The sequence below is a fragment of the Gymnoscopelus braueri genome (genome assembly GCF_963280865.1).
Source record: "Gymnoscopelus braueri genome assembly, chromosome: 15".
Classification (NCBI taxonomy): domain Eukaryota; kingdom Metazoa; phylum Chordata; class Actinopteri; order Myctophiformes; family Myctophidae; genus Gymnoscopelus; species Gymnoscopelus braueri.
In genome coordinates, this window is record NC_137620.1 from 6,601,830 (window position 1) to 6,614,193 (window position 12,364).

Here is a 12,364-nt window from a genome sequence, read left to right on the forward strand (position 1 = left end):
TAATATGGAAACTACAGCTATAAGAGACAGGATGGGGGGGTGGTATGGTGTGGTGGTGAGACTAGATTCTCATGAACACTTGTTTTCCACTTTTCATGTGTTTTTTTAAAACTTTTTAGGACAGATGAGGGTCAGATGTTCTTAGAGAAGCATAATTCATAATCATCTCAATCTTATCACTTGCGGTGATTGAATGTAATGGATCTGAAGTGGTCAGGAAACACCAAACCTTTAAAAATCAATATGATTTGATGAAGAAGTATAAATGTCCTGTAAAATAAGACTAAAGCTTAGACTTCTGTTTACCACTTAGGACTGAGCTTGTGTTGACAGAATGGTTGGAACGGATTTATTTTTATTTATTAATTTATTGATGTATTTATATCCAGCCTTTATTTATATTGTAGGAATTGCAAGAATGAACGTATTGCAGCTTCTCTCTTTGGGCACGCAGAGCAACGTGTCCCATTTATTTCACACACTGCACTCATACTGACAACACAACACACACACCTGTTCCTTATTGTCTGTAATCAAATCCCCCCTCCCCCCCACTCCCTTAAAGAGCCCATTATGCGCTAAAACAGTCACTACACGGCCCCCCCCACTCTCTTAAAGAGCCCATGGTGAATTATGCCCTAACACAGTCACTACAGGCCCCCCCAGAATTCACCATAACAGAAAAAGGAAGTCATCGCAGACGAAGAGGGTGCGAATGGCTCGACCACCACGACTCCGCCGGACGGGCACAGGGGCCGGCGTGTGGAGGCGAGGGGAAGTGTGGTGTGACCGTGCCCTTAGGGCACGCTCCCACCGCACTTTTATTTTACCTCTGGGGCAGAATCTGCCAATGCTTTGTCAATGTAAATGCGTGGATTCACGCAAGAGAGGATCTTTCCGCCTGTCGCGCAGACCTTGCGTTTATCCGCTCTACACGACTTGTCCATTTGAAGCATAAAACTGCTGGAGGCAGGAGCTGATTTCCCCCCTCTGTCCAATCGGGTGAGTCGAAGGAGGACCGTCCCAAGACTCAGGAAGCAACATGGTGCTCAAGGCAGAAGGCGGTGCGGGCTACGGGGAGGGTCCTGAAAGTGAGTGACAGATGCGTCACAGTGTTTTTTTTAATCCGCTGGCTGCAAAAAAACTGCCGCGCACAAACTGCGCTTAACAGCAGCCGACCATATTTTGGTGGGAGCGTGCCCTTAAGAGGTTTTACCTAGTAAGGGCACGGTCCCACCGCACTTTTATTTTACCTCTGAGGCGGAATCTGCCAATGCTTTGTCAATGCAAATGTGTGGATTCATGAAAAAAATGCGCAAGAGCATGAATCCACACATTTGCATTGACAAAGCATTGGCATATTCCACCCCATAGGTAAAATAAAAGTGCGGTGGGACCACAGTTTAGAGTTTTTACCTAGCAACAGTTTAGAGTTTTTACCTAGCAACAGTTTAGAGTTTTTACCTATACTGTAGCAAAACCGAAGGCTGTGCCTTTTATCGACTGTGTAATATACTGAATGCACTTTAAGTTGACCTAGGATTTATTTTAATTTTTTTATGCTCTTCTCTTTTATTCTCCCTTATTCTCTAATCTCTCCTCACTTCACTTTTAGGGTGCGGTGACACCGAACTGTAATTCTGCCTATGAGGGTGGATTCTGACAATGCTTTTCAATGGGAACGGAGAGTTGTTTTTGCGGAAATCTTTGAATGGCATCAAAGCGCTCCATTCCCATTTAAAAGCATTGGCAGAATCCACCGAATTAAAGGCAGAATTAAGGTTTGGTGTGACCACACGCTTACCCTGTATTTGTGTTCAATACAATTTGATTGATTGATTGATTGATTGATTGATACTACAAAAGCAGAGGAAGTGCAACAACAACAGCACACAAACAGAAATAAGAACGGATAAATAACAATAGATAAGAATTATAATTCTCCTTTACATTCAATTAACGTCTTTCATAGACAGAAGCAGGAAGCTTTCAAATTCAAATCTTTATTAGAATGCACTTTACATCATGCAAGGAATAGAACAATTACAATAGTTTATAATGATTAATAATGATTAATATTTCCAGATGTACAGAGACGTAGAATTTAAAGGATTGAAAATAGAAGGACTTTTTTAACTTAAGATTGCCTGTACAGCTTTACATACACACACACGCACGCACGCACGCACGCACGCACGCACGCACGCACGCACGCACGCACGCACGCACGCACGCACGCACGCACGCACGCACGCACGCACGCACGCACGCACGCTTCAGGGTGGGCTAACAGACAAAACAATTAACAAAAATAAACTACACATGAACAACCTAAACTTATCAAATAAATCTAAAATAAAAATAAAATCAAGAAAACATCTGACCTGTAGACATGTTATCGTCCGGGATGTATAATATATACAATATTTACATGACATTACATTTTATTTGGAAGGGTTAAGATTCCTAATAAAAATTTTATTTTTAATTTTTTTCACACCCCCTCAGACAGATTTAAGTATGCTGGTAGTTGGGTACCTGGGTTTATTATACATTAATAGTATGTATGTCATATGGAGTTGGCATGAAAGTCCAATAGGCGAAACGGTAGCCACATTTGCAAACACGGCAAACACACCTAATAATTCAGCTTTAAATGAATTCAGCTCTAAATGAATTCAGCTCTAAATGAATTCAGCTCTAAATGCGTCAATTGCGATTTTGCATCATGTCTATAATATGCATAAAAAGACCATTTGACATGTTTTCTTTCTTTTTATATGTGTTGACAAATGTTGGGCACATAAATATTTTATTTGAGGTTTGGCACGATTGTCATTGATTTTGTATGAAGAATAATACATTCTAATGACATATACATAAGCTTTGGTCCCAGAAGTCATGGCTCCGAGCAGACGTGAGAAAGGCCCTCCCGCAAAATTCACCGACAAAAAATAGATGAATCAGACACCTGATTTTTGTAAATGCCGGTATGTTCAAAATATGAGCGTATACAGCTTAGTGAATCGGGCCCATTATATTTAGACTATTTACGTAAACTATTTTTACTACTTTCACTCCCTACATCACTAACCTTACACCTACAGACAAACCACATACAGTATCACTGATTTAACACTGCTGCTAATGTAAGCTGCTAAATGAGTCATTGTACCCGTCTAACCCTAAGCCTAACTCTTGCTTACGTTGCATCCAGTATTTTTCTTTCTTGTTTTAATACAGGGGTGATGCAACTTTGATGATGGAGAGGGCCACTATATTTCCACACTCACTCCAGAGGGACACATTGCATATACTGTCGGGAAGAAACCTCTTATCTCCGTATTTTAACTTTCTCCATAAATGAATGCCGTACTTCGCCATTCAAAAATAGCAGATCTACAAGCTCAAAACGTGGCACAGTGCGACGCGTTTTGAGCTTGTAGATCGCTATTAATGCTATTTTTGAATTGGAATCCTGAAAAGCAATTTTTTTTGTATAACTAAATGCATTTAGTTATACTTATGTTAACTTTATGAGCTTAAATACAAATATATTGGACATTAAAAAGAGAATAGAATTTAATACTAGTCATCATTAAGCTACTAATATAGACTGAAGTAATTAAAGCGGGTCATGTTTGCATGTTTGGAATTGTAACAGCTGAAATCAATAATATATCAGTATTCTGATATTAACCTGCGGGCCGCATTAAGTAAAGGTGGGGGCCGCATGTGGCCTACGGGCCGCCAGTTGCCCATGTATGTTTTAATATATAATTACGTTAAAATGTTAGTCCCAACAGCATTTTGCTGCTTGTACTGTAAGTTAGTGACAAATACATTATATTCAATGTACAGATTATTTATTTTTGGATATTATACTGATAGACTGATGATAGGTTCTTGGTTTACCTCCTAGATTACTGTCTCTATACATTTGATGTTCTCCTTGTGTTTTCCTGCTTACTGTAAATCACTCTGGATTAAGAGCGTCTGATAAATGACTAAATTGTACATATAATCATATTCAATCTGTACATATAATCATCAGAGAGAGAGAGAGAGAGAGAGAGAGAGAGAGAGAGAGAGAGAGAGAGAGAGAGAGAGAGAGAGAGAGAGAGGGAGAGAGAGAGAGAGAGAGAGAGAGAGATCCACTCGTGGCTGTGACAGGCAGTGCTTTGCTGAGCTATCACCTTCAACACTTCTGATTGGCTACTCAGCTACCTGCATGATGACATCATCGTCTCTTCTCCTCCTCGCATTGGCTGCTGCCTCTGAGAGAGAAAGAGACGGTAAAGTTCATATAGAACACTTTATTATTTGTATGTATTGTCAGAATGAAAGTCAATTTATTCACCAAATATGTAGATCATAAACACAAGATTATAACAGCTACAGATCCTCAGAGGGACAGTGTGTCACAATCTGTGTCATGTTGTGTCACCCTGCTGTTTTCTTGTTGTGTTCATGTTTCTTATATTAGTCATAGTTAACGTTTTATGTTACAGTTGTGTTCCTTTAATTGTGAAGTAATGTGTCATGTTTCTTAGTTTGAATTAGTTTTGTTTACATTACACTAGTGTACCTTTATTTTGTAGTGACGCCCTAAGTGTTTCCTGTTCTCCTTAGTTGCTCTTACAGTACCTGTCTGGTCAGTCCTGTGACTGTATTGTTCTATCCTGTGCTCATTACTCATTGTACTCTTTAGTTATAAACCCTCAGTCCCTTGTGTTCTCTTACAGTCTGTAGATGTTGCTACGGTGTTCTGTTAGACTTATTATTATTATTATTATTATTATTATGGGGTTATTATTATTTCCTATTCTATTCCTACAGTCCTCAGTGTATCTTCCTCATGCTCCTTGGGTTCCTAGTTTATTGTGTGAATATTCCTTTTAAACTTGAGCTGCTCTGCCTCAGCCTGTCCTCTGGTCCTGTGGCTCTAAAAGGCCCGTTATGAAGGCCAGACGCTAAGGTGTGTTTCTATAACATGTTTGTCTCAGTCTCACCTCTGTGTGTTTCTGTACATAAGTATCATTATGATGGACACATGTTAATATGTCTCTATATGAGTATCAGTATGATGGACACATGTTAATATGTCTCTATATGAGTATCATGTTAATATGTCTCTATATGAGTATCATATGATGGACACATGTTAATATGTCTCTATATGAGTATCATGTTAATATGTCTCTATATGAGTATCATATGATGGACACATGTTAATATGTCTCTGTATGAGTATCAGTATGATGGACACATGTTAATATGTCTCTGTATGAGTATCATATGATGGACACATATGTTAATATGTCTCTATATGAGTATCATATGATGGACACATGTTAATATGTCTCTATATGAGTATCATATGATGGACACATGTTAATATGTCTCTATATGAGTATCATTATGATGGACACATGTTAATATGTCTCTATATGAGTATCATATGATGTTAATATGTCTCTATATGAGTATCATATGATGGACACATGTTAATATGTCTCTGTATGAGTATCATTATGATGGACACATGTTAATATGTCTCTATATGAGTATCATTATGATGTTAATATGTCTCTATATGAGTATCATATGATGGACACATGTTAATATGTCTCTGTATGAGTATCATTATGATGGACACATGTTAATATGTCTCTATATGAGTATCATTATGATGGACACATGTTAATATGTCTCTATATGAGTATCATTATGATGGACACAAGTTAATATGTCTCTATATGAGTATCATTATGATGTTAATATGTCTCTATATGAGTATCATATGATGGACACATGTTAATATGTCTCTGTATGAGTATCATTATGATGGACACATGTTAATATGTCTCTATATGAGTATCATTATGATGGACACATGTTAATATGTCTCTATATGAGTATCATTATGATGGACACATGTTAATATGTCTCTATATGAGTATCATTATGATGGACACATGTTAATATGTCTCTATATGAGTATCATTATGATGTTAATATGTCTCTATATGAGTATCATATGATGGACACATGTTAATATGTCTCTGTATGAGTATCATTATGATGTTAATATGTCTCTATATATGAGTATCATATGATGGACACATGTTAATATGTCTCTGTATGAGTATCATTATGATGGACACATGTTAATATGTCTCTGTATGACTATCATTATGATGTTAATATGTCTCTATATGAGTATCATATGATGGACACATGTTAATATGTCTCTGTATGAGTATCATTATGATGGACACATGTTAATATGTCTCTATATGAGTATCAGTATGATGGACACATGTTAATATGTCTCTATATGAGTATCAGTATGATGGACACATGTTAATATGTCTCTGTATGAGTATCAGTGTGATGGACACATGTTAATATGTCTCTGTATGAGTATCAGTGTGATGGACACATGTTAATATGTCTCTGTATGAGTATCAGTATGATGGCCTGTGTCCTTAAGATGTTTATATAACTCACCTCTAGCTCTAGCTCTGTCTCTCAGTATGATGGACACATGTTAAAGTGTTTATATAAGGTGTGTTTGTATAACTCACCTCTAGCTCTAGCTCTGTCTCTCAGTATAGAGAAGTAGAGGAAGGTTGAAATCACATAAGGCGTGGCCACCAGTATCTTAATGATCAGTTGGTTCCGAGTGATGAGGGGGGGTTCAGGGGGGCTGGAGGAAGATGAATCTGTAAAGACAACAATGGCTTTCAGTTTCCAAACACTGCTTTATCTTCTCATGGTGATAATTGTGACATTATCAAAGATTCAAGACAAAGACTCACTTGTCACTTCCATCCAGCTCTCTGGTGACTCTCCAAGGTCAGAGATGTTACACTTGTAGAATCCTTCATCAGACTTGTAAACATGGTGGATGGTCATCTGTCCTGTAGGCTCTGTTCTGATGAGGGATCCGTTTTTATAGAAACCAGCTGGGCGGGCCGACTCCGAGGATGGTTTACCAGTTGTCTGGTCTTTGTACAGGCAGCGGAATGTGGCTTTATCTCCCTCTGGTACAGGAAGTACAGGACTCTCTAGGATCACATCTCCATCTAGAACCAACATGTTGAGTTATGAACATCTATAGAACCAACATGTTGAGTTATGAACATCTATAGAACCAACATGTTGAGTTATGAACATCTATATTGTTCATATCATATGTAAATATTCATGTTTAATACATTGTTGGATGTGTCCACAGAAATGTAGGTTTTTTATACATAAATGTACAAATGTATCCTAATTATATTAACATATAATTAAGATAAGTAGCCAGGAGGATCTTTAAATGGGATGGTGGCACCAAGACTTGCATTTATTATATTAAAGTCCACAAACTACTTTCAATCTTATCCCTATTATCGGCATGTTATTTTATAGGTGACAATTTTCAAAGATTTCATGTAAATGTTTTCAACACAAAAATAGCTGATCTACAACGCTATATTATCTTTGACTTTGTGAATATATAACTAAATCATTATTGCCTTTCATATCAGCCATGTCTGAGGTTAGATAACCTGGGAGAGATAATCCTAGGTGATGATTTATGTTTCAAACTTAAAACATTATTGTTTATCAAGAGAACACAATAATGAATGAAAATTAACCTATATCTGTGTTATGAATGATAGAATGTGAATGTTGTCTGTCTACCGTCTCCAATTTATAGATAACATTGATGTATTATGTTGATTGTACCAGAGATCTTAATGTTGATGGACTGGCTGACTCCTGATGTGGACTCACACCAGTAAACTCCATTGTCCAGAGGATACAGGTTTCCTATGACACAGGATGCTCCTGCACAGAATCACAATGAAGGAAAAAAAAGTGATATCGGTTAAAATGTCTGTCTGTCTGTCTGTCTGTCTGTCTGTCTGTCTGTCCGTCTGTCCATACCTTGAAATTTTCCCCATCCTTTGCCACAGGCTTCATTCCTCGTATTGCCCTCAGTGCTCGGTCTTGTCACAGTCCACCCCTGTACAGTCTTCTCTTCTTCCTCACAGCTCAGTGAGATGGACTCACGTTTAAAGAACTGACATCTGTCAGGACTGACTCTGAGAGACACTGGAAAAGAGAGAGAGGGGGGGGGCACAGGAATGAGGGAGAGATACAGTACATTCTACCTGTAAACATCTATTCATCAGATCTATGGTGCTATCTGGCACTGTAAATAACAACATTGATATTCAGAGGTGGGTATAGTTACAATTTACAGTATACTGTGTGTGTATGTAAAAAAAAGAAACAGATACGTCTTGATCACATGACTAGAGATATGGCATACTAATTTGGGTGAGGTTTGGACAAAATCTGTATTGTATGACCTATGGTTCAAGAGTTATAGGCCAAAACGTGTATTGCCTGTTATAAGGCCACCATGAGGCTGGTTTGAAAAATCTAGGGTGGCATTTCTTCCTTGGCATAGCTGTAGAGGGAATGTGCAATCGGACACATCGGAGAGCGATGCTTGAAGTTGTCTCACCGTCTGGTTGAGCAGGTCCACAACAGATGATGAGATACACCACTGGGGAGAGGGGGAGAGAGAGAGAGAGAGCACGAGCGACAGACAGACAGACAGACAGACAGACAGACAGACAGACAGACAGACAGACAGAGTTAATGAGAGATCTATGTGGCGAAAACCAGACTTATCTTATTCTTTGTCCTTCAATATGTATCCTAATGTTATGTTATTAACCCTCGATTATGTCAACCTTTAAATATAAATGTGGTCTCTCCCCAGCAGGGTGAGAGGATATGTTAGCTGTGAGGACCTTCTATAGTATAGTAGCCTCGGAAACCCATGCCTTTTTTTTTTTTTTTTTCAAAAGAAAAAAAGTCTGGGGGAACCTTGCAGGAACGGTTGTTTCTAAACCTTGTTATCTCCTAACCAATCAGAGTGCAGAGGGGCGTCGCTCTAAATTTGGTGACGTCAGCGTGTTCCGTGCACGTGGCGGGGACATAGATTGGTGAAGCAATAGGAAGCGGCGCTGGTACCGAGCGCAAGGCTTTGGATCCGCCCTTCAAGACCTGCGATAGGGCTGGCTCCTCCAGTCTAATAGTATAAAGACACAAGGGGACTACCCGGGGTCTCTCCACAGCAGGGTGAGAGGACCTTCTATGACAGACTACTTCTCAAACTATTTCATGTCAAGGACCGCAAATTGATACAGCAGTATTTGGCCATGGACCCCCATCTGAAAAGCTTTTGTGCCAGGGACCACATGAGAGAATATTTGTTGTTAAAATGTTTAAACATTTCAGATTTTTCAAGATTTCCCCAAAATATTCTAAACTAGCCAGAGTATAAAATATGGTTAAAGTAGTTAAACTGATTTTGATGCTATATTAGCTAATTTAGCTGGGGACCCCCTCAAGGACTCCTGGGGGTCCCCGGACCACACTTTGAGAACCACTGCTCTATCATACAGACCACAGACTTACAGCACATTTTATGTAACTGGAACATTTAAGTTTGAGAATCTCAGGCTAATTCATGTTACGTAATTAATTTACCCAGAACATCAGCCTGAGCTTCCATTTGCTCCACACTCACCCCAGCACTTTAATAACAAAAGCATAACTAAAGAATAAATAAATACTGATTTGCGTGTCATTAAATACATTTAAATATAAATAAGTGCAAAGCAAAGTTCTCTGATGCTCTGCCTCGGTTTAATAATTTAATAATAATAGTTAAAGTGAACTGAAATAAGATAAATAAAGTACTTACATGATATTATGTATGTTGGTGCAGATGTCATCTTGTTAAACTGACTGACTGACAGTGACTGAGAGCAGAGCTGTGTGGTTTAGACCCTCTGCTACTGCATGATGAACAGTCAATTTCCTTTGTGGTAAGATGCTTTTCCTTTGTGGTAAGATGCTCTGACACACACACACACACACACACACACACACACACACACACACACACACACACACACACACACACACACACACACACACACACACACACACACACACACACACACACACACACACACACACACACACACACACACACTCAGTGACAGCTGTGAGCAATTTGGTGCCCCCCCCAATTCCCTATTACAGTTTTTCACGATTGTTAACACACGTTTCTCAAAACTGCACACACAACTGAAAACATCACACACAAAATGCTAAACCCTCTACACTCTCTTTGCAAGATGACTCTTTGCCATCAAACTATTCACAAAATGGAACTCGTGTTTTAATTTGGTACACACAGACATATTTTCAAATACCACACATACCATTCATTACAGTACACACAACTAAGCGTGTGCTGCACACTACCAAGCATTTACAGCACACTGAAGTGCAAAATTTAAAACACAATCATAGAAATGGAACACACCATATGAATGACAATGACTCTGGAGAATGAGCCATTTCTCCTTTTGGAAAATGACTCAGTGTAGGCCTACTTTTTTCATAGTCAAACATAAAACACACATATATATATATATATATATATATATTTCGGTACATGATTTAGGCATGATTTTGGTTCCTGTCTGGCCAGAGGGCCTCATCTACATCACAGGCAATGTTCTCCCTGTCCAAGCAGCGTTGGAAGAAACGCCTCGAGTGGCGCATGAAGCCCTGACAGGCCTCAACACTGACGTGGGACCTGGCTCTGTGAGTTCAGTTCATATACCTTCCACCTCCAAGCTGAAAAGAACTCCACAATGGGATTCAGGAAAGGAGAATAAGGTGGAAGGTATAGAACGGAAAAATGTGGGTGGTCCTGGGACCACTCCAGGGTTGCATTGTTCATAGGACGGCCTTGTACACCGTGCAGGTTATTTATTTGACCAGGAGCACGCGCAGGCACACGCATAGATTTAAAACTACTTTAAATCACACCTCAACAAAGTTTACAAAGGCTCCCGACTCACACCAGGTACATTAACATAGGAATGAGCCTAGATGCATATCAATTGTCCATTGTGTGACCTGTAGTGTATATTAATGTGCCATTAACGTACAATTAAAATACAGTGCAACCACGTTCCAATTCAACATTGCAACACTGGACCACTCACACACTTGAGCAGCCCCGTGGAAGCTCACATTGTCCCAGATGCAAGTTGCTCACCAGACCTGAATGTTTAGAGATTTGAATATTTGTGTATTGTAGGTTGATGCTTTGAGATTTTACATGAGAAGTATGTGCAACAACTGAACATTGTGTGTAGTGCAAATTGTGCCGAATCTTCGCTTTTTGTGTGTTAACAATCATGAAAAACTGTATTTATTCATAATAATAAAGTCTAAATAACGCTATTTCACAAATACAAATAACTAGGATACCATGCAAAAATACAAAGCCAAATTGAAGACAAATCTATTAGACTAATTAATATGAATGAATTTGCATTGGGCATATAGCTAAGTAGATAGCATGGTGTTTTATTCTCAATAAGAGTATAATCTACTGTTATGCACAGAGAGAGAGAAAGAGAGAGAGAGAGAGAGAGAGAGAGAGAGAGACTAAGAGAGAGAGAGAGAGAGAGAGAGAGAGAGAGAGAGAGAGAGAGAGAGAGAGAGAGAGAGAGAGAGACAGAGACAGACAGAGAGATTTATTCACCAAGTATGTAGATTATAAACAAGATTATGACAGCTAGAGATCCTCTGAGGGCACACAGACAGACAGACAGACAGACAGACAGACAGACAGACAGACAGACAGACAGACAGACAGACAGACAGATGGATAGACAGGCACGCACGCACGCACGCACGCACGCACGCACGCGCACACACACACACACACACACACACACACACACACACACACACACAAACACACACACACACACACACACACACACACACACACACACACACACACACACACACACACACACACACACACACACAGACAGAACAAAATTCACTACCAGGCCAAGTGCCAAGTTTACTGCGTCCCGTTTGTTTCTGTGCCCAGTGTAATTTTAGTGCCCAGTTTTCTCCTGGGCCCATATGTCTGGTGCCCACTACTACCACTTCTCCTAGAACGCAATAAACATTAAGGCAACAGGGACCTCTGCTGGTACACAATGGTATATACTATGATATATAGTACTGTATCAATGAAACCGAAAGTATTTCTAACTCTTTAATAAAATGGCGTCTCTCTTTAAGTCCGTTGTTTTCTCTCTACTCAGTGTTTGTGTAAAACCATGGACGGGGATTTATGTCAAACTGATCCTGATCATATGGAGCAGCTGTTACAACACATCTGTGACAGGTAACTTTATGGTTATTTACAGTGAAGTTATGAGTTATGATAACAATAAGGGCG

At 39.2% G+C, this 12,364-nt stretch overlaps 2 protein-coding genes across 2 annotated transcripts in view; one reads left to right on the forward strand and one right to left on the reverse strand.

Annotated features, from left to right (window-relative positions):
• Positions 1 to 3,517: 3,517 nt before the first annotated feature.
• On the reverse strand, positions 3,518 to 9,820 carry LOC308101868 (uncharacterized protein). The gene is made up of 7 exons (XM_080451378.1): positions 9,782 to 9,820; positions 8,531 to 8,572; positions 7,945 to 8,112; positions 7,744 to 7,845; positions 6,825 to 7,091; positions 6,591 to 6,728; positions 3,518 to 4,277 (listed from the first exon to the last, which is right to left on the reverse strand). The coding sequence occupies exons 1-7, from the start codon at positions 9,810 to 9,812 to the stop codon at positions 4,216 to 4,218; spliced, it is 810 nt and encodes a 269-aa protein (XP_080307504.1). The 5' UTR covers positions 9,813 to 9,820; the 3' UTR covers positions 3,518 to 4,215.
• Positions 9,821 to 12,186: 2,366 nt separating this feature from the next.
• Positions 12,187 to 12,364, forward strand: part of LOC308101316 (NACHT, LRR and PYD domains-containing protein 3-like) — a gene marked incomplete at both ends in the record, with an annotated part of 51,591 nt that continues 51,413 nt past the window's right edge. Inside the window, one exon of the mRNA XM_080450740.1 lies at positions 12,187 to 12,310. Coding sequence (XP_080306866.1) covers positions 12,187 to 12,310 — 124 coding nt within the window. The remainder of the gene's footprint in view (positions 12,311 to 12,364) is intronic.